This window comes from Lepidochelys kempii, chromosome 27 (assembly GCF_965140265.1).
Source record: "Lepidochelys kempii isolate rLepKem1 chromosome 27, rLepKem1.hap2, whole genome shotgun sequence".
NCBI lineage: Eukaryota > Metazoa > Chordata > Testudines > Cheloniidae > Lepidochelys > Lepidochelys kempii.
In genome coordinates, this window is record NC_133282.1 from 6,984,699 (window position 1) to 7,010,674 (window position 25,976).

The 25,976-nt window shown below is 52.2% G+C and overlaps 1 protein-coding gene across 1 annotated transcript in view; it reads right to left on the reverse strand.

Annotated features, from left to right (window-relative positions):
- LOC140903747 (alpha-2-macroglobulin-like protein 1) overlaps window positions 1-25,719 on the reverse strand; it is a 55,141-nt gene extending 29,422 nt beyond the window's left edge. Inside the window, exons 1-9 of the mRNA XM_073325507.1 lie at window positions 25,569-25,719; window positions 24,797-24,959; window positions 22,739-22,759; window positions 21,791-21,944; window positions 19,821-19,905; window positions 19,424-19,553; window positions 9,835-9,949; window positions 8,781-8,890; window positions 862-1,026 (exon numbers count right to left, since the gene is read on the reverse strand). Coding sequence (XP_073181608.1) covers window positions 862-1,026; window positions 8,781-8,890; window positions 9,835-9,949; window positions 19,424-19,553; window positions 19,821-19,905; window positions 21,791-21,944; window positions 22,739-22,759; window positions 24,797-24,959; window positions 25,569-25,642 — 1,017 coding nt within the window. The 5' untranslated portion in view covers window positions 25,643-25,719. The remainder of the gene's footprint in view (window positions 1-861; window positions 1,027-8,780; window positions 8,891-9,834; window positions 9,950-19,423; window positions 19,554-19,820; window positions 19,906-21,790; window positions 21,945-22,738; window positions 22,760-24,796; window positions 24,960-25,568) is intronic.
- Window positions 25,720-25,976: the final 257 nt, after the last annotated feature.

A 25,976-nucleotide genomic window follows, 5' to 3' on the forward strand; every position in this document is an offset into this window, starting at 1 on the left:
CCTGTCATAAAGCAGACGCCTGCTTACAAGTCCACTGTCTGGTACAAGAACTTGGCAAAGATATGACTAGCATTGCTAAAACATGGGCTTTCCTAAGAAGTAGTACGTGTTCATGTAAACACATTCCAGAAGGCTAGCACAGGTACACCCTAACCTAGAGTTCTCAAGTAACGGCATAAACACAATCCTTGGAGATGGTACAGAAACATGCCGACCTGAAGTAAGATAAGAATGGGATGACAGAGTAATGAATGGGGATGTTTTGTTTGAACCAGCAGGTACAAGGTGTAGGGTGGGTAACTAACCATGTCAGGAGTTTCATACGTAACTTGTTTGCATCAATGTAAAAAAGGGGAAGTCATAGGAAGGGCACCTTTGTCCAGCCGAGGGAGCAGCAGACAGTCCCGCTGCTGACTGAGCTGGTCCATTATCATGAGCATACATACATTAGTGTACCTGTAACCACGGAGCCAAGGCGCTAGGACTGTGCTTCACTGACAATAAACCTAGCCAAGTGCCTTTGCCACTGAACCATGCCTGTGGTCTCTCGGCACTCTCTGCTAGTGCTGCTAACACCGGAGCTCCAAGAACAGAAGCACTGAGCTGCTGTAACAGTTTAGCAGCCTAGACAGCGTAATCGCAGCAAAAACAACATTTCTCAGCACTTAACACGAGTGACATGGAAAACCCCCGTGGTTCAAATGAAGCAGCCCGACAGAAGCAATGCAGCAACCCCTGAGTTGCTGGGCCCAGTGCTGGGTGCCCTTGTACATCAAGTGCGGGTGTCCAGTCCAGCCCAAAAGAGATGATCAGAGGCTGGAGTGCAGGGTCCCCACAAGTGTTGGGATGCCCATCACTTACCTTCAGAGTGACCCTCCCAGTCCAGCCGGAGGTGTCCAGCTCGAAGGAGGCTCTGCCAGACTCGTCTGTCAGGAAGGTCTGGTCCTGCCTCACGTCTCCGTAGCTAACAAAGAGTTGCAGCTTCTCATTCTTCAGTGCAGAGCCATCTGCTGTCTTCAGGAGCATCTGAGCCGGGAGAGAAAGGGGGAGATTCACAACTCAAGGGAGCAGACTTCTGGGAGAGTGTTGCCCACTAGGGGCTGAAGAGCTGGATGGGAGCAGAAAGGGACAATGCAATCCAACACTGAGAGGCAAAAGGAGAGCTGGGATAGGGTGTTGGGGCTGAGGACTGAGGGGCATTAGCAGATCTGGGAAGAAGTTGGGGCAGGACTGGAATAGCTGGGGGTGCTGGGGTGAGCACTGAGGGGTAACAGGTTGTCTGACCCCTTGACTGAGCCCTCCCTTGGGATGTGAGACTCTGCAGTCCAACTGCTCTCAGACCCTGAAACCAGGGCCTCAGACCTCCTCACCCCACCGAGTTGCTTTGCTTGCACACATTCTCTCAGAGTCTCACCTGAGCTGTGGCCACTCTGGGATTCAAGATTAACCCCTTAGGGACAACGTGGTAGAAAAGCAAAGAACTTGGGGTTAACAAAGGAATTTCTAAACCACAGTCACTTTACTGTTAGATGGCTCAAGAGTTACAGATCTTTGCCAAAGAGCAAACGTCCTGATGAGCACCCTTCTCTATTCTGATCTCATCCTGCCTCTGACTCTGGGGTTTGTCAACAGTTGAGGATGGGCAGAATTCCTCCCGCCTTGTCTGTCCCCAGCCAGTCCTTCTGGCATGTGGCAATGGTCGGCATGGCTGCACAGAGCAGCGCCTCTTCTTAAGTAGAGCCTCTCTGGACCCTTCTGCCATGTGCTCAGCTGGAAAACTCCTTCCCCCTCCCCCAGACGTGCTGACCCCGCCTGCGGGCCCTTTTGTAGAAATAACATTGTTTTGTGGGGGTGGGTCAGTAGTTGAGAGACAATCAATATTGATGGTGCTAGATTGCCATCTTGAGATCTTCTCCATGATAGTCCTTCAACAAAGTGTCACACACTTTTCCTAGGCTAGGCACCTGTCGAGAATGCAATAAAATAATCTGCCTTGGGTAAATTTATGTGTGTGTACAGCACATAATACAAAGGGAAGGTACTTACCTGTTAGTAACTGGAATTCTTTGAGATGTGGTGCCTACATGTGCTCCACTTCTGGTGCGTATCTGCCCCATGTGATGCAGATCTGAATGCTTTAGCCTCCAGTGGCCATTGGTTGTGCCTGCGCCCTGCATACCTCCTTTGGGCACACCCTTACCAAGGGCATAAAGGGGGAGGAGCAACCAAACAACCCTCATAGAATCATAGAATATCAGGGTTGGAAGGGACCTCAGGAGGTCATCTAGTCCAACCCCCTGCTCAAAGCAGGACCAATCCCCAACTAAATCATCCCAGCCAGGGCTTTGTCAAGCCTGACCTTAAAAATATCAAAGGAAGAAGATTCCACCACCTCCCTAGGTAACCCATTCCAGTGCTTCATCACCCTCCTAGTGAAAAAGATTTTCCTAATATCCAACCTAAACCTCCCCCACTAAACCTCCTCCCCTCAGCTCCACCCCAACTGTCAAGACCATAACAATAGACTTGTCAGTAACGGGGGTGGATTGTGCAGCATATTTAAACAACACATCTCAAAAACTCCAGTTATTAGCAGGTACGTAACTTCCTTTTCTCCATCAAGTGCTTGTCTATATTTGCTCCACTTCTGGTGACTCACAGTGTATCATAAAGGTGGAGAGGAGTGAGTCTACTGAAACATTCTATCATGCATCTCTATCGAACCAAGCATCAGAAGGAGATGCTTTCACAAGCGAGTACTGTCTGGTAAATGCATCCGATGAAATGCGCTGTAGCTCACGAAAGCTTATGCTCAAATAAATTTGTTAGTCTCTAAGGTGCCACAGGTACTCTTTTTCTTTTTGGTAAAAGTATGTACGCTACCCCATGTAGCAGCTACATACATCAGTTAAAGAAACACCCTACAAGGAAGCAGTGGAAGCTGCCTGATGGAATGTAATTTAACCTGTCATGATTGTTCTAAATTCTGTCTCATAAGCTAGTTTAATGCAACTGGACACCCACTTGGAAATCCTCTGAATCAAAATTCCTTGACCCTTTGACATCTCAGCTATAGAAATAAATAGCCTAGGAGATACCCTGAAAGGCTTTGTCCTATTCATAAGAATGGCCATATTGGGTCAGACCATTGGTCCATCTAGCCCAGTATCCTGTCTTCCGACAGTGGCCAAATGCCAGGTGCTTCAGAGGGAATGAACAGAACAGGTAATCATCAAGTGACCTGTTGTCCACTCCCAGCTTCTGGTGAACAGAGATTAGGGACACTCGGAGCATGGTTTTGCATCCCAGCCCATCCTGGCTAATACCCATCACTAGACCTATCTTCCATGAAGTTATCTAGTTCTTTTTTGAACACTGTTTTGACCTTCACAACATCCCTTGGCAAAGAGTTCTACAAGTTGACTGTGCATTGTGTGAAGAAGAACTTCCTTTTGTTTGTGTTAAACTGTTGCCTATTCATTTCATTGGTTGACCCCTAGTTCTCGCATTATGTGACAGAGTAAATAACAATTCCTTATTTACTTTCTCCACACCAGTCAAGATTTTATAGACCTCTATCTTATCACCCGCTTAGGCGTCTCTTTTCCAAACTGAAAAGTCACAGTCTTTTTAATTTCTCCTCATACGGAAGCTATTCCGTGCCCCTAATCATTTTAGTTGCCCTTTCTTAACCCTTTCCAATTCCAGTGTATCTTTTTTGAGATGGGGCAACCAGATCTGTACACAGTATTTAAGATGGGGACATACTATGGATTTACATAGATGTATTTGGATACTTTCTGTCTTGTTATCTATCCCTACCCCTTCAAGCTCTGTCTTCCAGATAGAAGGACAGGGCTTGAAGGACATCTAACATGTAAGGCCACTTCACCTCTCAAGGAACGGGGCTTAGGAAAGAATACAGATAAAGGTATGAAATGGTTTAAATGATCGCCTGAAACCGCTTCTGAGAGAAATTTAGGATGTGGTTTAAATGCCACATTATCTTTATGAAAGACAGTCTATGATGACCTTGTAATCTGCCAACCCTATGAGGTGATGTAAATGTTATGAGGAATGAAGTCTTCATAGACCAATGTAGACCAGCTCAAACAGATGGTCCATCAGACAGATAAGCACCATATTAAGGTCCTATGATGGAGGAAGCTGTTGCTCCAGGAGAAAGACTCTGATAAGTCCCCTTAAAATCTTGCTTACTAGACGATGAGAGAAAACTGTATAATGTTTTGCTGGTGGATGATGCACCAAGTTCACCACCAGATGAACCCATATTGAGCTCACAGATGGGCCAGATGTTTTCAAGGACAACAAATATTGAAGTATATCAGGAATTGATGGCCCTGTTGGGGGCAGATTGTGTTGAGATGACCATGCAGAGAGGTGTGTCCACATCGCAGCCTAGGTACACCTACTGGACTGTTTCTACTCTGAACTAGGATATTTTGTACATCTGCAAAACAAGTTTTTTCTACGTCCAGTAACCAGGCAGTTTCCATGCTATCAGATACAGGGATATCAGGTCTGGGTGAAGAACAGAGGTAGTGCAACTGGAGGGGTCAGTGACAGAGATTTGAGTTCTGGATGCCAGTATTGTCTGGCCAAGCTGGGGCTGCCAGTATGACCAAGGCTTTGTCCTGTTTGATTTTCTGAGCTGCTCAAGGTAAGCGGCTCTGAGCTGGAGCCTGCACCCCAACCCCCTGCCCTGAGCCCCCTCGTACACCCCGCACCCCTCCTGCACCCCAACCCCCTGCCCTGAGCCCCCTCGTACATCCCGCACCCCTCCTGCACCCCACCCCCCTACTCTGAGCCTCCTTCTGCACTCCGCATCCCTCCCTGCACCCCAGCCCCCTGCCCTGAGCCCTCTCGTACACCCTGGACCCCTCCTGTGCCCCAACCCTTTGCCCTGAGCCCCTTCCTGCACATGCACCTCCTCCCATACCCTGCTCTCCCTCCCGCACCCCAACCCCCTACCCCAGCCCTACATTCATGGCCCTGCATGCAATTTCCCCACGCAGATGTGGCCCTCGGGCCAAAAAGTTTGCCCCTCCGGTCTAGTGCTATCATACCTATATCTACCCTTATTACTAAAGGCTTTCTCTAATACATAAGGGCCAAAAAAGGGTATCCTAGCAGAACAGAATAGTGAGCCCCCTTCACTACCCTCACAAGAAGAAGAGGAGGCTGAAAACTCTTCTTCTAATGGATGGGCTGATCTTAAGGGTGTCTGAGGAACATCATGGAATCACAGAAATGTAGGGCTGGAAGGAACATTGAGAGGTTCCTAGTCCATCTAGTCCAGCCCCCTGCACTGAGGCAGGATCAAGTAAACCAAGACAAGACCATCCCTGACAGATGTTTGCCCAACCTGTTCTTAAACACCTCCAGTGATGGGGTTTCCACAACCATGCTTGGAAGTGTGTTCCAGAGTTTAAGTGAATTTATAGTTAGAAAGTTTTTCCTCATAACTAACCCTAAATCTCCCTTGCAGCAGATTAAGTCCATTACTCCTTGTCTGACCTTCAGTGGAGATGGAAACAATTGATCTCCATCCTCTTTATAACAGCCCTTAACATATTTGAAGACTGTCATCAGGTCCCCCATCAGCCTTCTTTTCTTCAGATTAAATATGCCCAGTTTTTTAACCTTTCCTCATATGGCAGGACATTTGCCTTTGATCATTTTTGTTGTTCTCCTCTGGACTGTCTCCAATTTATCCATATCTTTCTTAAAGCGTGGCACCCAGAACTGGACACAGTATTGCAGCTGAGGTCTCACCAGTGCCGAGTGGAGTGGGACAGTTACCTCCCGTGCTATACATTCAGCACTCCTGTCAGTACACCTCAGAATTATATTAGCCTTTTTTGTAACTGCATCACACTGTTGACTTGTATTCAGTTTGTGATTGACTGTAACTCACACATCCTTTCCAGCAGTATTATCATCTAGCCAGGTATTCCTCATTTTGTAGTTGTTCATTTGATTTCAGCTCCCTAAGTGTTGTACATTGCACTTGTCTTTAATTAATTACATCTTATTGATTTCAGACCCATTCTCTAATTTGTCAGAGTTGTTTAGAATTTTAATCCTGTCCTCCAAAGTGCTTGCAACCCCTCCCAGCTTGGTGTCATCAGCAAATTTTATAAGCACACTCTCCATTCCATTATCCAAGTCATTAAATTGAGGGACCCCATTAGACACCAAGTCCTGTCTGCAGTGCCAAGGGATCAGTCACCAGAGGAACTAAGGACTCAGGACTCCTTCTCTTTGGGCGCCAGAGGGAACAGGGATTGGCCTCGAGCTGCCCTTCTTAAGTCACAAAGAAAGAGGTGACTTAGCAGGCACCTAAGGAGGAGATCTACTCCCATGCCCTTGGCAGGATGGTGTCTGTCATAAATATAAAGGGAAGGGTAACCACCTTTCTGTATAAAGTGCTATAAAATCCCTCATGGCCAGAGACAACATCCTGTTACCTGTAAAGGGTTAAGAAGCTCAGCTAACCTGGCTGGCACCTGACTCAAAGGACTAATAAGGGGACAAGATACTTTCAACTCGGGGCGGGGGGGGGTGGCTTTTGTTTGTTCTCTTTGCTTACGTGGTTGTTCTCTCTTGCGACTGAGAGAGGCCAGACAGAATCCATCTTCTCCAACCCATCCTAATCCAAGTCTCCAATATTGCAACCAGTATAGGTAAGCCAGGCAAGGCGGATTAGTTTATCTGTTGTTTTATGTGAATTTTCCCTGTGTTAAGAGGGAGGTTTATTCCTGTTTTCTGTAACTGTAAGATTTTGCCCAGAGAGGGATCCTCTGTGTTTTGAATCTGAATACCCTGTAAAGTATTTTCCATTCTGATTTTATAGTGATGCTTTTTACCTTTCTTTTTTTTTTTAAATAAAATCCTTCTTTTAAGAACCTGACTGATTTTTCCATTGTTCCAAGATCCAGGGGTTTGCGTCTTTGACGATTTTGTAACCAATTGGTTAAGATATTATTCTCAAGCCTCCCCAGGAAAGGGGGTATAGGGTTTGGGGGCATATTTTGGGGGAAGACGTCTCCAAGTGGTCTCTTTCCCTGTTCTTTGTTTAAACGCTTGGTGGTGGCAGCATACTGTTCAAGGCCAAGGCAAAGTTTGTACCTTGGGGAAGTTTTTAACCTAAGCTGGTAAGAATAAGTTTAGGGGGTCTTTCATGCGGGTCCCCACATCTGTACCCTAGAGTTCAGAGTGGGGAAGAAACCCTGACAGTGTCCATCACACTCGAGGTTGCTGACTGGGGCAGGCACAGCCCTAGAGGCTGAAGAGATGGCTACCAGGGTACTTTTTACTCAAGGGTGACCAGTCCTGGGAGGATCTTGCATCTCTTTAGGGACGGAGCCTGGACTCCTAGACTTCTCCAGGAGAAATACTTTCAGTCTAGTCTCCCTGGATTTCACAGCCCGTTTTGGGAGGCCTCTGAAGTCCCTGCACAGCTTTCTAATGTGTGTCTGTGTACCCAAACAATACAGACACTTAGAGTGTCTGTTGTTCCCAGCATGGCAGACCCACGTAAGGGACATAATTTAAATCCTGGGGACTAAACCCCCCTGTACCTGGAGAAGACAGCAACTGCTCATCTCAGAGCCCTACCCCCCCATACCAGGATTCATGGATTCCAAGGCCAGAAGGGATCATTGTGATCATCCAGTCTGATCTCCTGCATAGCACAGGCCAGCGAACTGCCCCAAAATAATTCCCAGAGCCCATCTGTTAGAACAACATCCCGTCTTCATTTACAAATTGTCAGGGATGGAGAATCCACCACAAACCTCAGTAAATTGTTAGTTAATTACCCTCACTATAAAAAATGTACACCTGATTTCCAGTTCGAATTTGTCTAGCTTCAACTTCCAGATTGTGTTAGACCTTTCTCTGCTAGATTGAAGAACCCATTATTGAATATTTGTTCCCGATGTTGATACTTACAAATTGTAATCAAGTCACCGCTTAACCTTCTCTTTGTTAAGATAAATAGATGCAGCTCTTTGAGTCTCTCACTATAATGTATGATTTCTAATATTTCAGCCATTCTTGGGGCTCTTCTCTGAACCCTCTTCAATTTATCATTATCCTTGTTGAATTGTGGGAACCAGAACTGGACACAGTATTCCAGCAGTGGACACACAAGTGAAAAATATAAAGGTAACAGAACCTGTCTATTCCTACTCGAGAGTCTCCTGTTTATACATCCCAGGATTGCATTAGCTCTTTTGGCCCCGTTGGCACACTGGGAGTTTGTCTTCGATCCCCAAGTGTTTTTCAGAGTCCCTGCGTCCCAGCTAGAGTCCCCCACCCTGTAAGCATGGCTGACATTCTTTGCTCCGAGGAGAGGGCGTCCAAGACTCAAATCCTTCCTAAAACAGGAGAGTTCAGCTAAACTAACTAAACCACTATCTCCAGTAAAAATTGTTAACTATCAAAAATTACTATTTACAAAACATAAAGAGAAAAATTTCAGCGGAGCAGGAGACCAGACACTGCTGCTGGCTTGGTCTCACAGCCAGAGGCCCTGAGAAGGAACTGAGGGTTGACTGGTTGCTTAACCCCCATTGTGCCCTCGGTAAGAGGGGGCTTGAGGACATGGAGAGCACAGCTAAAGCATTCTGATCTCCAGTGCATGGGGAACATGTGCACCAGAAGTGCAGCACATCTGGCGAACAGTCAGTGTAAATGGAGGTTACAGTTTGGTTCAGACATATTCCACTCTGTCACACTAGTACTCCTGTTACCTTGCCAGTGTAGGGGATTCCAGCCTTGTAGGTAGTGTCAGCGTCGTCAAAGGTCACGGTAGCGATTTCAGATGTGATCTTGCAGCTCTTGGTCGCGTTGAGCTCCACCCCTAGCAGGAGAAGGAGGGACGATAGGAAGAAGGTGCTGGGAGCGACACCAGAGTTCAGGCTACGTCCCAGATTTCTCTCCATAACAATACGTGCAGCCGTTCTACCTCCTCTCGCTATGGGCTGGAGGATGTGATCTTGGTGGAGAATTTGGAAAGTTTGGCTGGGGTCGGAGAAGGATTTTCCTGGGGAATCTGGAAACTAGAAAATTTAGATCCACCTTCCCATGGGGCTTAATCCCAAACCAGCCACTTGACATTTGCCAGCAGGCTCTCCTGCGCTGCGGCCCTTTCCCCAGCAGAGAGCTCTTAACTGAACGGCCCCAGAGCTGACCCCGCACACAGGCCTCTCGGCATAGTGCCTGCCCCCAGAAAGGGCCGTCTTCAGAAGTGCCCAGTGACCCGTTGCCATTCTGGAGCCGCTCTCCTCCAGCCACTTCGCCATCACTGATGTCAGCACCCAAGGGTAACACTGTAGCCACCCCACAGTTACAGTTTTCAGCCAAATGGGTGTCAACCGCTCTGGAAATCAGGATTCTTCTGGGTTAAATATGGAGTTATCTGGGGTCATTAATAAGCAATTAGCACTTGCAGTTTTGAACGCTAAGCGCTGAGGTCACTGAGGCCATGACTCAGGACCCAGCGACACAGGCTGGGCCATCACTCCACTCTGCCAGCTCAGTCCAAAGCCAGAGGCCTCTCGCGGGAGGCTGTTTAGTCTTTGCATGAATGTACCCAGGTCTGAACTCCTCATGAGGGATCAATCCAGAGATGGGCTGACCCAGAACCCCAGATCCAACCCGCAAACACTACCTCCTGGGCTCATCTCTAAAGCAGCTGGGGTACAAACGACATTACCACATGTGCAAGTGAGACCCCTCTGTCTCTGGGTGTTTACTGCTGGGGGCTGCCTGGGGGCGTGCATGTGTGCTTGATTTCAGTCCCACCTGTCCCCTCCTCCATGAGAGAGGCCTTGGCCTGGAGGCTCCTCTTGTAGCCAGAGTGGGTCAGGTTGAAGGGAGCCGTCTCCACCTCTCTGGAAAAGCAGCCGTTGCTCTCAGTCTGGAGGGAGAGAATCACGGCCCATTAGCAGCAGCTCTGCAGCAGGCCCTGCAGGTGTCAGCTCAGCAGGTCTCTAATCGGGCTTGGCCTGGTGAGCGCTTGGGAGACACTCAAAGAAAACCTGGGTACTGAAGTCAGCAGCAGGGGGCGCTCACACCTTGGAGTTGGCCCTGACACCGGTATCCCAGCGCGGCGCTAGGGGGCGCTGTGCAGCTGGAGCTGCTGTGGATGGATGAGACGTAAAACAGAGGCCCTGGTCACTTGTGACCATCCCCTGGTGCTTGTCCCCCATCGTCGTGTTAATGCTGGATAATTCCAATTGGTCCCCCAACCCCGCAGGACTGAGAGCATTTGGGGAGATCTGTGTCTTTACAGTGCCCCCGCCTAACGAGAGCTGCTGATGAGGAAGGGAGGCCCCGTAACCTAGGACACTGGCCTAGGTCTGGAGAGACCTGGGGGCAAGTCCCTGCTCTGCCACAGACTGCCTGCAAGTCCCTCTGAGTACGGCTCCAGCAGAAACACCCTGCGGCACCGAGTCTCAGAGCCCAGCTGCGGGGCTAAAACCAGCAGGTTGATGTTCAGGTCCAGGCTCTAGACCCGGGGAGGGCGGAGGGTCTCAGAGCTCAGGCTGCAGCCGAGCATCTACACTGTTACTTTAGCACTACGGCGCAAGCCCCAGGCAGCAGAGCTGTGCTCGGAGATGCTGCCGCAGGGTTTTTGCTGCGCAGACGGACCCTGAGCATCTCCATGCCTCAGTTCCCCATCTGTACAATGCGGATAGGAGCCTGCCCTGCCTCCCAGGAGTTAGGAGGTCAGTGAGGCCCTGAGATATTATGGTGAAGAGGGGGTGGTGTATAAGGCCCTAAGCCCTGCTCAACAGCTGCCAGTTGTCTGTAGTGTGATTGAAATATACTGTGTGGTCTGGTCTGTTTGTTTGTGCTGACCATGTGTGTGCTGAGCCTAGCGGGCTGCTAGGCAAGGCTGAGAGCTGCTTAAGGAGGCTGTGATCCCTAAGCCATTTAGCCCCCATCAACCTTTAACCAGGGGGCGGGACTATTCAGGAGGACCCGGGCTTTAAAACGCCTGCTCGTAAGCAACCAGAGGAGCTAGCGAATAGGAGCAGCTAACAGGGGAGTTTTAAGAGGGAGTTTAGAGCAGGGAGTGTGAGCTGCGGGGCTAAATACACTTAACATTCTTTAAATTTAAAGCCCAAACCACCTCCTGATAAAACAAAGCAACAACAAAGGAACGAGCTTCAGGAGTAAAAAGAGAATGCAGGCAGAGGTCCAGCAACAGGGTGGGGGCTATCGAGTTTATTGTACCCAATGCAGCATGTATGATTACCTGCCCTACGGCAGATGTCATATGTGTGCATTCAGTGCAAGGAGCTCCTGGCCCTCAGAGACCGTGTACGGGCTTTGGAGACCAGAGTGGCTGAGCTGGAGGAGCTAAGGGAGACAGACAGGTACATAGATGAGACTTTCCGGGACACAGTAGAACAGTTCCACCCCCTGTCTGACAGCCTCTGTGCTGTTGAGGAGGATGAAAGTCTCAGAGAAGGAGAACATCCAACTGGAGCAGAGGGAAAGGATCCCATAGTTGGGACTCTCCTTCCAGATGATGTCGTGGTGTCCTCTCGCCCTGGGGATACCTCTCTGTGGGAGGGAACTCCCGATATTAGGAAGAGACAGGTAATAGTTATGGGGGATTCGATCACTAGAAACATAGAGAGCTGGGTTTGCGATGACTGGGAGAACCGCATGGTGACTTGCCTGCCTGGTGCAAAGGCTGCAGATCTCTCGAGGCATCTAGATAGACTTATGTGTAGTGCTGGGGAGGAGCCGGTGGTTGTGGTACAGGCAGTGATGAGCTGGAGCCGGTTCTCACCGGTTCACACGAACCAGTTGTAAATTTTGAACCAGTTTTAGAGCCGGTTGTTAACCTGCTTCGCTGCAGGGGGGCGCTGTGGCTTTGATGGGCTCTGGCCGGGAAGTGATGTAATTCCTCCTCTGGCCGCCGGGGGCGCTGCGCTGCAGGAGCCAAGTGGGCTGCCAACTGGCCCTGGGCACGAGCCCTGGTGCTGCTGCTGCTCCCCTGGCCCTGGGGCTCCCGCTGCTGCCTGGTGAGTCCCCGGCTGCTCTGCTGGGCCTGGGCGGTGTCCTGCTGCTCTCCCCGTGAGCCCCCCCACCCTGCCCGCAGCCACCCCCGCACCCCCTGCCCTGCCTCCAGCCAGCCCCTGCCTGCAGCCAGCCCCCGTCTCCAGCCACCCCTGCCCTGCCTCCAGCCAGCCCTGCACCCCCTGCCTGCAGCCAGCTCCTGCCGCACCCCCTGCCCTGTATCCAGCCAATGCCTGCCACACACACCTCCTGCCCTGCCCGCAGCCAGCCCTTGTCTCCAGCCAGCCCTGCACCCCCCCTGCCCTGCCTGTAGCCAGCCCCTACCTCTAGTCAGCCTCTGCCGTACCCCCTGCCTGCAGCCAGCCCCTGTCTCCAGCCACCCCCACACCCCCTGCCCTGCCCGCAGCCAGACCCTGCCACATGCACTCCCTGCCCTGCCCGCAGCCAGCCCCTGCCCACAGCCAGCCGCTGCCGCACGATTCCCTGCCCTGTCTGCAGCCGGCCCTGCACCCCCTGCCTTGTATCCAGCCAACCCCTGCTGCATGCACCCCCTGCCCTGCCCTCAGCCTGCCCCTGTCTCCAGCCAGCCCCACACCCCCTTGGCTCCAGCCAATCCTGCATCCTCCTGTCTCCAGCCAGCTCCGCACCCCCTGCCCTGCCCGCAGCCAGCCCTGCACCCCCTGCCTCCAGCTAGCCCTGCCCCACGCCCCTGTCTGCAGCTGGCCCCACGTCCACTGGTGCCCTGCAGTTCCCAGGGCAGTAACCCTGCACACCTGCTTCAATGAGGGGTGAAGGGAGCAGCTGGGACCCACACATGTGCACACCCTAGGGTGACCAGACAGCAAGTGTGAAGAATCAGGACAGGGGGTGGGGGGTAATAGGAGCCTATCTAAGAAAAAGACCCCAAAATCGGGACTGTCCCTATAAAATCGGGACATCTGGTCCCCCAGCACACCCCCAGGGAGTGGCAGGGACCCACACCTGTGAAACGGAGCTCATTTCTAGTTCAGGCCCATCTTTTTAGGCAGGGTTAACACACATCCGTATTTTCCCAGACAGGTCAGGTTTTTTGGTTCTTAAATCGCCATTTGGGAGGAATTTTTAAATTTTAAAATTAAAATTTTAAAAATTCCTCCTGGGAAAATATGGACATATGGTAACCCTGTTGGTGCAAAAAATACATACTGGGGCACATTCCTTAAATCAGAACTTTTTATAGGGAACCGGTTGTTAAGATTTTGGCAGCTCATCACTGGGTACATGTAGATACCAACGACACAGGAAATGATAGGAGAGAGGTCCTGGAGGCCAAATTTAGGCTGCTAGGTAAGAGATTGAAGTCCAGGACCTCCCTGGTGACATTCTCTGAAATGCTCCCAGTTCCACTTACAGGACCAGTTAGACAGGCAGAACTGCAGGGTCTCAATGCGTGGATGAGATGATGGTGTAGGGAGGAGGGGTTTAGATTTATGAGGAACTGGGGAAACTTTTGGGAAAGGGGGAGCCTATACAGGAAGGATGGGCTCCACCTAAACCAAAATGGAACCAGACTGCTGGTACTTAAAAGGTCATAGAGCAGTTTTTAAACTAAAGCCTGGGGGAAAGCCAACAGGTGCGGAGGAGCACATGGTTCAGACAGTGACATCCCTTAGGGGAGGATCTATTAATGGAGATTTTCTATGTCCTAGTAGAACAGAGGAGGAGAGGATGGAAGATGATAAAATGCAGGTAGGATCTGATGAGAAACAGTCAAATGAAAAAGAGTCCCATTCAATTACACCATGTAATGGCAGACAGCTAAAAAGTGACAAGTTTTTAAAGTGCTTATATACCAATGCTAGGAGTCTAAATAATAAGATGGATGAACTAGAGTGCCTGGTATTAAATGAGGATATTGATATAACAGGCATCACAGAAGCTTGGTGGAATGAGGATAATCAATGGGACACAGTAATACCAGGCTACAAAATATATCAGAAGGACAGAACAGGTCGTGCTGGTGAGGGAGTGGCACTATATGTGAAAGAAAGCATAGAATCAAATGAAGTAAAAATTGTAAATGAATCAAACTGTGCCACAGAATCTCTATGGATAGAAATTCCATGCTCTAATAATAGGACTATAGTAGTAGGGAGATATTACTGACCACCTGACCAGGATGGTGATAGTGACTGTGAAATGCTCAGGGAGATTAGAGAGGCTATAAAAATAAAAAACTAATAATAATGGTGGATTTCAACTATCCCAATGCTGACTGGGTATGTGTCACCTCTGGATGGGATGTAGAGATAAAATTTCTGGATACCATTAATGACCACTTCTTGGAGCGGCTAGTCCTGGAACCCACAAGAGGGGAGGCAATTCTTGATTTAGTTCTAAGTAGAGCACAGGATCTGGTCCAAGAGGTGAATATAACTGGACTGCTTGGTAATAGTGACCACAATATAATTAAATTTAACACCACAGCAGCCCTACACGGTGGCATTTAATTTCAGAAAGAGGAACTACACAAAAATGAGGAGGTTTGTTAAACAGAAATTAAAAGGTACAGCGCCAAAAGTGAAAACCCTGCAAGCTGCAAGGAAGCTTTTTAAAAACACCATATTAGAGCCTCAGCTTAAATTATCCCCTATATTAAAAAACATAGTAAGAGAACCAGAAAAGTTCCACCGTGGCTAAACAACAAAGTAAAAGAAGCAGTGAAAGGTAAAAAGGCATCCTTTAAAAAGTTGGAAGTAAAATCCTAGTGAGGAAAATAGAAAGGAGCATAAACTCTGGCAAATGAAGTGTAAAAATATAATTAGAAAGGCCAAAAAAGAATTTGAAGAACAGCTAGCCAAAGACTCAAAAAGTAATAGCAAAAATTTCTTTAAGTACATCAGAAGCAGGAAGCCTGCTAAACAACCAGTGGGGGCCACTGGACAATCGAGATGCTGAAGGAGCACTCAAAGACGATAAGGCCATTGCAGAGAAATTAAATGAATTCTTTGCATTGGTCTTCACAGTTGAGGATCTGAGGGAGATTCCCAAACCTGAGCCTTTCTTTTTAGGTGACAAATCTGAGGAACTGTCCCAGATTGAGGTGTCATTAGAGGAGGTTATAGAACAAATTAATAAACTAAACCATAATAAGTCACCAGGACCAGATGGTATTCACCAAGAGTTCTGAAGGAATTCAAATGTGAAATTGCAGGACTACTAACTGTAGTCTGTAACCTATCATTTAAATCAGCTTCTGTACCAAATGATTGGAGGATAGCTAATGTGATGCCAATTTTTAAAAAATTGGTGATCCGAGCAAATACAGGCTGGTAAGTCTGACTTCAGTACTGGGCAAACTGGTTGAAACTATAGTAAAGAACAAAATTGTCAGACACATAGATGAACATAATTTGTTGGGGAAGAGCCAACATGGTTTTTGTAAAGGGAAATCATGCCTCACCAATCTACCAGAATTCCTTGGGGGGAATTAAAAGCATGTGGACAAGGGGGATCCAGTGGATATAGTGTACCTAGATTTTCGGAAAGCCTTTGACAAGGTTCCTCACCAAAGGCTGTTAAGCAATGTAAGCTGTCATGGGTAAGAGGAAAGGTTCTCTCATGGATTGGTAACTGATTAAAAGTTAAGAAACAAAGGGTAGGAATAAATGGTCAGTTTTCAGAATGAAGAGAGGGTAAATAGTGGTGTCCCACAGGGGTCTGTACGGGGACCAGTCCTATTCAATATATTCTTAAATGATCTGGAAAAAGGGTTAAACAGTGAGGTGGCAAAATTTGCAGATGATACAAAACTACTCAAGATAGTTAAATCCCAGGCAGACTGCAAAGAGCTACAAAAGGATCTCACAAAACTGAGTGACTGGGCAACAAAATTGCAGATGAAATTCAATGTTGATAAATGCAAAGTAAGGCACATTGGAAAACATAATTCCAGCCAATGTTCCCACTAATTTTTTCCATCCATGTGCGGAATACATTTTGTTATGTGTACCGAGGTACGTGCCTATGTGTACCACCAGTAGAAACAAAAAACCTAGATATAATATATTGTGGCAAAATACCTTGTTCGCCTCCGTAGGCTCCATCATTTTTAGCCTTGGAGACTCAGGTTTGGGGCAAGGCACAGGGTGGCACAGGGTCCTGCTACTCCTCTCCTCAGTCAATCCCTTGTGCTTATTTTCCTTCTCTCCTGGGGAGCGAGTGCAGCCTCCCTACTGGGAAGGTTTGGTGTCTTGCTGCAAACAGCCTACTGGCCCCTTCCCTGCTCCTCTCACTCCTTCACTCTCCCCCCCACCCAGTGGAGGGTTTAAAAAGGTCCCAAGTAGTTGGAGTCAGCTGAACCTAATTGGTTCCCTAGCAACCCCTTTTCCCGCTGAACCTTATTGCCCCATGGTTCTCTCTCCTCAGTGGATAGGGAGGGGCCGTTTAAACCCCTGGGACTAATTGCTACCCCCCTTTTGTAGCTGTTTGTCCTGGGTTTACCACATATTCCCCCGTACCTGCTCAACACTACGGGGTTAGGCTACTTGGGTCGGCAAACAGTGCACTCTCGACAGGCCATCCGCATTGCCATGTTGGATTCCAGACCTGTTGTACTCTGAAGTGGAAGGGTTGAAGCGACAGAAACCATCTCGTCACTCTGGCATTTTTGTCTTTATTTTGGTGCATACACTGCAGAGGGGCATGGTCCGTGACAAGGGTAAACCTCCGTCCCAGTAGATAGTAGCAGAGGCTTTCTACGGCCCATTTTACTGCCAGGCATTCTTTTTCAACAACGGCGTATTTCCGTTCCCTAGGTAGGAGCTTCCTACTGAGGAAGAGGACGGGGTGTTTGTCATCCCCGACCATTTGTGAAAGTACCGCCCCCAACCCTACATCAGAGGCATCAGTTTGTAGGATAAACTCCTTCCCCCAGTCTATCCTGAAAAATGATCCCTCACTATCACAGATCTTGGGAGACAGACCAGTCCTCACTTACAGACAGCCTCCCAACCTGAAGCAAATACTCTCCAGCAACCACACACCACACAACAAAAACACTAACCCAGGAACCTATCCTTGCAACAAAGCCCAATGCCAACTCTGTCCGCATATTTATTCAAGTGACACCATCATAGGACCCAATCACATTAGCCACGCCATCAGGGGCTCTTTCACCTGCACATCTACCACTGTGATATATGCCATCATGTGCCAGCAATGCCCCTCTGCCATGTACATTGGCCAAACCGGACATTCTCTACGCAATAGAATAAATGGACACAAATCTGACATCAGGAATCATAACATTCAAAAACCAGTAGGAGAACACTTCAACCTCGCTGGCCACTCAGTAAAAGACTTAAGGGTGGCAATTCTGCAACAGAAAAGCTTCAGAAACTGACTCCAGCGAGAAACTGCTGAGCTTGAATGAATATGCAAACTAGATCCCATTAACTTGGGTTTGAATAGAGACTGGGAGTGGCTGGGTCATTACACATATTGAATCTATTTCCACATGTTAAGTATCCTCACACCTTCTTGTCAACTGTCTAAATGGGCCATCTTGATTATTACTCAAAAGTTTTTTTTCTCCTGCTGCTAATAGCTCATCTTAATTAATTAGCCTCTCACAGTTTGTATGGCAACTTCCACCTTCTCTGTATGCATATATATATCTTCTTCCTATCTGTTCCATTCTATGCATCCGATGAAGTGAGCTGTAGCCCACGAAAGCTTATGCTCTAATAAATTTGTTAGTCTCTAAGGTGCCACAAGTCCTCCTGTTTTTTTAGAGAATATATGTGCATTACAGGAAGTACTAAGAAGTACTAACAACAATAATACAAGTATGTGCTGGGAGGTGAGTGCGACAGAGACAGAGTGTGTGTGTGTGTGTGACACAGAGATTGTGTGTATGACACAGAGACAGTGTGTGTGCGGGCTGCTGGGGAAAGCCGTGTGCTGTCTCTTTAAGACACTCACTAAACGCTCTCCTGCTCTGTCCTAAGCCCTTTTGTCTCCCCTCCCCAGCTCTGAGGAGATGGGGTACCTGGGGAGGGGGAGGGGAAGAGAGACAGAGACTCTGTGAGCTGGCTGCTGGGGAAATCTCAGAAACAGTGCACTCATTGTCTCTTTAAGAAAGGCACTCAGCCACTCACCATTCAGAGGGCAGCAGCTCCCAGTCCTCCTGAGCCAGGCTGTCCCTGCTACCCTGCTCTGTGGAGATGGGGTACATGGGAGGGGGACCTGACCACATGCTTAGGGCTACGTCTGCTCTGCTAATTAGCTGGGTGGCACTTAAATCTCATCTCTCGCAGCTTACAGGGAACACAGATCCCAACTATACATATAAAATGATGGGGTCTAAATTGGCTGTTACCACTCAAGAAAGAGATCTTGGAGTCATTGTGGATAGTTCTCTGAAAACATCCACTCAATGTGCAGCGGCCATCAAAAAAGCGAACAGAATGTTGGGAATCATCAAGAAAGGGATAGATAATAAGACAGAAAATATCATATCGTCTCTATATAAATCCCTGGTAAGCCCACATCTTGAATACTGTGTGTAGATGTGGTCATCTCATCTCAAAAAAGATATGTTGGAATTGGAAAAGGTTCAGAAAAGGGCAACAAAAATGATTAGGGGTATGGAACAGCTGTCATATGAGGAGAAATTAATAAGATTGGGAATTTCACCTTGGAAAAGAGACGACTAAGGGAGGATAGGACAGAGGTCTATAAACACTGGTGCGGAGAAAGTGAATAAAGAGGTGTTATTTACTCCTTCTCATAACACAAGAACCAGGGGTCACCACATGAAATTAATAGGCAGCAAGTTTAAAACAAACAAAAGGAAGTATTTTTTCACACAACGCACAGTCAACCTGTGGAACTCCTTGCCAGAGGATGTTGTGAAGGTCAAGACTCTAACAGGGTTCAAAAAAGAACTAGATAAGTTCATGGAGGATAGGTCCATCAATGGCTATTAGCCAGGATGGGCAGGGATGGTGTCCCAAGCCTCTGTTTGGCAGAGGCTGGGAATGGGCGACAAGGGATGGATCACTCGATGATTACCTGTTCTGTTCATTCTCTCTGGGGCACCTGGCACTGGCCACTGTCAGAAGACAGGACACTGGGCTAGATGGACCTTTGGTCTGACCAGTATGGCCGTTCTTATGTCCCCACCCCCCAGCCTGCCAGATGGGGGACCCTGATGGATCCAGGGCCTGATTCGCCTGCACTTACACCAATGTCACCAACATCATCAAGGCAGATCACAGCGCCCCCTCTGGCCAGTGTAAGAAAAGCATGGAGAGGAGTCTCCCGCAGCAGCATGCCATGTACCTCCCCTCCCCCCGCCCCCAGTCACACTCACCTGGCCAGAAAGCTCCATGCACAGAGCCCTGGTTAGCTCGGCATCAAGACGGTACCAGAGATATGATGGTTGTTTCTCCCGACACAGGCTGGCCTGGATCCTCCCCAGGACGGGCTTCCCGTAGGTGTATCTGTTTAGCAGAGGGGAGGAAGATGGTAAGTGGGAGGGGAGGAGGCCAATGCCCCTGCCCATGGGGGGTCCCTGCTGGGGTGGGGCTGGCCATGTGGATGGGAGTGAGAGCCCCAGGGAGCCCTGGCCATGAGCATGGGGCAGAGCAGGGGGCAGGCAGGGAAGTGGCAGGTCAGATCCTGGCCTGGGGGGGCACGGGTGGGGAGGCAGGTCCAGGGCGGTACCAGCCTTCCTTTTATTGGCCTGGCAGGGCTGCTTTCAGACTCACCGGCCGCACACTCGCAGCAGGATCGTCTCATCCAGCACCGTCACCACGGGGGGCAGCTCAAGGATCACTTCGAACTTGGGCAGCACTGGGGGGAGCAGAGAGAGACGGGGTGAAACTGACCTGCAGCCCCAGCTCGGGGGTTTCATTGTGATCCTCGGCCTTGGAGCTTCTCCCCGGGTCTTGCAGCCCCCTCACCAACCTGCCGGCAGGGCTGGGAAGGGGAAGGGCCTGGAAATGCAGTAGGGCTGGGAAGAGGCTTTAGGCTGTAGCAGTAGGGTTGCCAGCTGTCCAGTTTTCAAGTGGAACACCCTGTCAAAAAGGGATCCTGGCAGCTCCGGTTGGCACCACAGATTGGGCCATTAAAAGTCCGGTTGGCGGGGCAGCAGGGCTAAGGCAGGCTCCCTGTGTGCCATGGCTACGTGCTGCTCCTGGAAGCATCGGCATGTCCTCTCTTCGGCTCCTACCTGTATGGGCAGCCAGGGGGCTCTGCATGCTAATCCCGGCCCAAGCACCGCCCCCCCCCACAGCTCCCATTGGCTGGAAACCGTGGCTGGGAGCCAGAGGGCGGGACATGCCGCTGCTTCCAGGAGCTGCTTGAGACAAGCAATGCCTGCAGCCTGCATCCCTCACCCCCTCCCACGCCCCAACCCCCACCCCAGCCCCAGCCCTGATCCCTCTCCGAACTCCTCGATCCCAGCCCAGAGCACCCTCCTGCACCCCAAACCCCTCATCCCCGGCCCCACACCAGAGCTCACACCTCCAGCCGGAGCCCTCACCCCACCACACCCCAACCCTCTGCCCCAGCCCTGAACCCCATTCCGCACTCCAAACCCCTCGGCCCCAACCCCACATACTAGATGGGGTGATCATATTTCCCAAAGGCTGGGGATGGTGTCACTGTTTGCTCACGCCCTGCCTGCCCCCTGCAAGAGCCCTGCCTCCCCCATGCTTGGGGCTGGCATTGCCGCTCGCCCCCCCCCACATGTTCCTCTACCCCCCACAGATCAAGTTGGCAAGAGAAAATAGGACAAATGCCCACTTTTGCCAAAAATACTTGGGACAGTGGGACAGAGCTTAAAAAAAAGGACTGTCCTGGCCAAACCAGAATGTATCGTCAGCCTAGCTCAAGACCTGGGGTTTGGACCAGGGGCAACGTGGGCCTGAGAGCGGGGCATGCCAGGGACCATGTGGGGCTGAGAGCGGGACCAGGGCCAGGGACCACGTGGGCCCAGTGGACGAGGGCGTTTCTCCTGGCTGCTGAGGTCCCGGCTGTTCCCCTCCAGGAGCTGGTGTTCGGCTGGGACCTCGCCCCCTGCCAGGCCCCACCAGGCAGCCTGGACAGACAAGGCCAAATTCACACCTGGGCTCAGCCCAGAGGAGCCGGGGGGCTGCTCCATGGCACTTTGTCCCTCAGGGTCTGAGCCGTCCTGGGGCACTGACAAGAGCTGGCTGTACGGCTCCGAGGCCCACAAGTCCCAGGAGAGGAGCGTGTATGGGGGCTGGGTGAATGTGCAGCGCTGGGATGGGGCACTGGGTGGGGTGGGAAGTTGTGGGGTGCCTGCTTTTTCCCTCCTGCTTACGGAATGGGGGGTTGGCCAGCAGGGGAAAGGTGGGAGCATTGGGGAAGTGGGGCTCACAGGCAGAGTGTGTGGGGAAGTGAGGGGTGGGAGGCAGTGGGGAGGGAGTCGGGGCAAGTGCCTGGGGTGAGGGTAGGGGTAGGTGCCAGCTGTTTCAAGGGAAACCTCAGAGCTCATCTGTCCCCCTCCCCTGCAGTAGCCAGAGAAGGGTTTTTTGGGGGGGGGAATGGAGAGGGAGCCGCTGACATTTCCTTCCCCCTCCCAGCAACACCCGCTCTGGGAAGGGTGAGTACGTGTGAAGAGCCCCTTGTGCTCCAGGAGGTGCACAGATGGAGTTGGGAGACTCATGCCGGACCCGTGGCCTCGGTCGCTGCCCTGGGCCCCGCTGCCCACCGTATTCCTCCACGCTGAACGAGTGCCTCGTCCCCTGTGCCTCAATGGCGTACGTCCCCAGGGCTGGCTCTGCAGACAGTGGGAGGGACAGATCCACGATGCCCTGCTGCGGAGTCACATCTCGCCACTGGGCGATGCGGTTCCCGCTGGGATCCTGGCACACAGACATGCCCTGCTCAGCAGCTGCCCCCACACATGGCTCGTCCCCGGCAGCCCCCGAGTGCCTCGTGCTGCCGACGGGGCTGGATCGATGGCCGGGGGCTCAAATCCTTCTCCTTAGCCTGGAGCGGGCACCTCCGGGCAGCCGCTGGGCAAGGGGGCCCTGCCAGCGCCCCTCAGCCCTGACCTGAGGGCACCACCTGTGGGTCTCAAGGAACGCCCCATCTCGAGCCTGGATGAAGCCCAGGGAACACGCCGTAGGGACCATTTCCATCTCTGTGCTAGGCCTCTGTGGGTATGTTCCCTGTTCCCCTCCCCCCACACAGCACCTCCAAACCTCCACTCCTCCCCACTGCCCCTGCAGCTCCCAGAAACCCTCACTCTTCCCCCATCCAGGCTCCCACGGGAGCTCCCCGCTGAGTTCCCCACTGGCCTGATCAAGTCGCCGCCTGACCCAGAGTTCGGGGGCTGGGAACATTCGAGGTGAGCGACTCAGGCAGGGATCCCAGCCAGCCCCAAACCCACCTGCCTCCCGGACAGGCAGCCCCAGACGCTGCAATGGGGGGGGGTGAGGAGGACGTAACCCGATGGCACAAATGTCCCCTCCCTGCCCCCCATGTGGTCCAGCCCAGAAACACCCTGTGGTCTCGGACTCTTTGCACCCCCACAGCAGGCTGGATTGCTGGACACTGTGGTCACAGCCCAGACTCCTCTGGGATCCCCACGACTGAACACCCCCGGGTGCCCTCAGATGAGCCAGACAGGAAGAGGAGGAGGCTGGAGACTGACCTGCAGAGTCACCAGGGGCAGCTGCAAAGCAAATAGACAGGAGATGGCTGGTTAGAAGGACAGGAAACACCCCTGTGGAAGTATAACATTGTATAAGTATAACGTTGTATAGGGGACATGCTGGATACATTGTATATGAGAGGGCATGCCAAAACATGTTACAAAGTATCTGAGGGAGCACACGTAGGGACAGTTAGCTTTTGAATGGAGAAGCAATTAAGATAGAGCCAGCACGTCTAAGAAGCAGGGATCAGAATGGAAGGTGTGAAGGGCAATTAGTTAAGTTAACTGGAAGCTGTTAAAGGAGATTGTTAAGGGTGGCAGGTAATTGAAGATATGTGACTGGTCTCAGGGATCTCGAAGGGTGGTGACTAAAATCTTTTTCTTCTTTTGTCTGTAACTTCTCTGTAACTTGTTCTCCAAAAAACTGTATAAATTAAAAGACACAAGCCCCACTCGGGGGGCTCACTTCTAAATGTATTAGCAGAGCAGCTTTGCTAATAAAACAGAGTGGTCTGATAAATTGTGAGTCTGAGTCAAACTTTGACACCCCCTACTGCCCAGGGCTCTGCCTGTGACCTCCCCAGGGCCGGGGTGTCTCTGAGGCCAGGGGGGATCATGCAGACAGCAGCGGGGGTGACCGAGAGAGCAGGGACCGGAAGGGGAGCCCACAGCCCTGCCCACACTGGAACCATGAGGCTGGCGCCTCACACCTCCTCTCCCTGCAGTGGCGGATGCAGGGCAATGGGTGGCTGGTCTGTGCATGGCAGGGCGAGAGGCTGGGGTCTCTGCCAAGGGGCAGTCGAAGGGCTGGGGGTCTGTGTTGCAGCCAGTGGCCGGGCGAGATGGCTGGGAGGGGAGCTGTCAATCTGTATTTCCACACTGGGCCCGATTCTGCCACCTCACTCAGAGCGCCCAGCGCGGTTAGGCTGAAAGGTGCTAATGACTGTCATCCTGGGGGTGGGGGGCTGGCATCCACAGCCAATCACAGACTTCACTAAAGCCAGGGGGTGGCCAGTGCCCTCATTCAGGCTCCATGCCATGTGCAATCACCCCTCTCTGCGTAGTAAAGAGACTGCAAACAACAGAGGCGACTGCCCAAGGCACTAGGCCCCAAGGGGCGGGTCCACACTGCTGTTTTCAGCCGGCCAGCACAAGCCCTGCTATTGCAAGTCTGTTAACCTGCCCTGGGAGACTCGCCCCCAGCAGCAGTGAAGACCGGGGTGGCGGCTGAGGCGTTCCCAGGATACCGGAGATCCCGGTGTTTCCAGAAATGGCGAGGGCCCTCCCCGCTGGTGTGACCTCCCACACGCGGTGTGTGTGAGTTCACGCGAGCAGGGGCGGAGCAGTGTGCTCTTCCAAAGGGCGCCCGCCATCCAATACCAGACATAAGCATGTCCTGGACGGGGCAAACCACCCCGGAAGAGGACTGTCTGATTTCAAACTGGATGAATGGCCTGCCTGGTGTAAACATACCTAAGATGTTCAGTGCACCAGGGCCCTGTTACCCTGCCCCCCGGCCCCTGCCCCCCGCTCTCACCTTCCTGGGACTGGGAATGAAGTCTTTGTCCAAACTGACGATTCGAAACTTCACTGGAAAGGAGCAGAGGCAGAGGTGGGATCAGCCCTGGCTTGGTTTGTCTGAGTGAATTCCCAGCTGGGGAAGGTGCCAGCCGGACGCCCGGGCACTGACGGCCTCTGTGAACCCACAGAATGGGCACAGCCCGGGCAGTGCAGCGCCAGCTTCCCCACGCTGCCCTCTGCCAATGACCACGGCCCTGCTCTGCGCGGCTGGAGGCTGCCGGGGGGCCGATCAGTGCCCCTGCCGCGTCTGTGCCATCACCAAGGACGGGCTGAGACCCCCACTTGGTTCCATACAGGCCCCCAAACAGGCCTCAGGCTTTGGGCCTGTCGCCCCCTGGGACCGGGTGCAGACAGGCCTAGAAGTGAGAGACCCGTGTCCCTCGCGAGGCCCCCAGCCCGACCCCAGGGCCCAGGAGTCCGTCCCAAGGGGCTGGGGCCCCAGGACTCTCCCTCCAGCAGCTCCTGCCCTCTCACCTGTCTGTCCCGGCTTGTAGACGGCCTTGTCCGTCTGCACCAAGGTCCCGGACTCCAGTGCCTGCAGCAGCACTTTCTTCCGCTCAGAGAAGTGCAGGGCGTCTCCCCGGATCGAGACGTGCAGCTCCGCCGCTTCCTGCCGCCCCCCGGATGGGGCTGGCACCTGCACACGGGGAACCCCAGCAAGGCCACAGCGGCTGGTAACGGGCCGGTCGTGGTGCAGACCCGCTATCGCGTGGGCAGGGGGGCCGTGGTGTTTGGGAGTCCCTGTTCCAGCCCCCCAAAACACAGGAACCCCCTCCCCAGCCTGGGGCCCTGAACGGGAGGGAGCATGAACCTGGGGCGCTCGATGGAGTTGGAAGCCAGGGCGCTCTGTACCCCCCACCCCATCCCCGCTCCCTCCTGCCTGTCGCTGCTGAGGGATGGTCTCGAGTCCTGCGGCTACAGCTGCCCAGTGAGTGACCAGCTCCGTGCCCAGGGCCAGTCCCCGAGCCCTGCTGTGCCCGGGCCCTGAGGCTGGGCGGGGGCTGCAGACCCGGGGCTGACGGGCTCCGTGCCCAGGGCCAGTCCCCGAGCCCTGCTGTGCCCGGGCCCTGAGGCTGGGCGGGGGCTGCAGACCCGGGGCTGACGGGCTCCGTGCCCAGGGCCAGTCCCCGAGCCCTGCTGTGCCCGGGCCCTGAGGCTGGGCGGGGGCTGCAGACCCGGGGCTGACGGGCTCCGTGCCCATGGCCAGTGCCCGGGGCCGTGCCCATGGCTGCGGGCGGGGGCTCACCTGGAAGCGCACGTTCTCGTGCAGACGGGGCTCCTGGACCTCTCTCTCCAGCAGGGGGATAGCGCTGGGCCCATCCCCCCTCTCCAGCCGGACGCTCACCCGGACGGTCTCGTTGAGGTCGCTGAGATGAACTGACACCGTCCCCGAGTGCGGGTGGTAGAGCACGGCTGGGCTCACCACCACATAGCGCCTGGGGAGGGGAACGCACCATGGGCAGTGCGGGAGGGGACAGCCCAGAGCCTCCCCCAGGGCCGGGCGTGACTCCCGATTCCTGAGTGTCCCTCCTGCTGGGGACAGGCCTGGGTCGACGGGGCTGGAGCTGGTTCGTTTCTCTAACCACAGGGCAGGGGCAGGGCAAGGCCCCCCGCTGCATCCCCTGCCCCAGCCTGCCTCCCGCGGAGCTGGAGG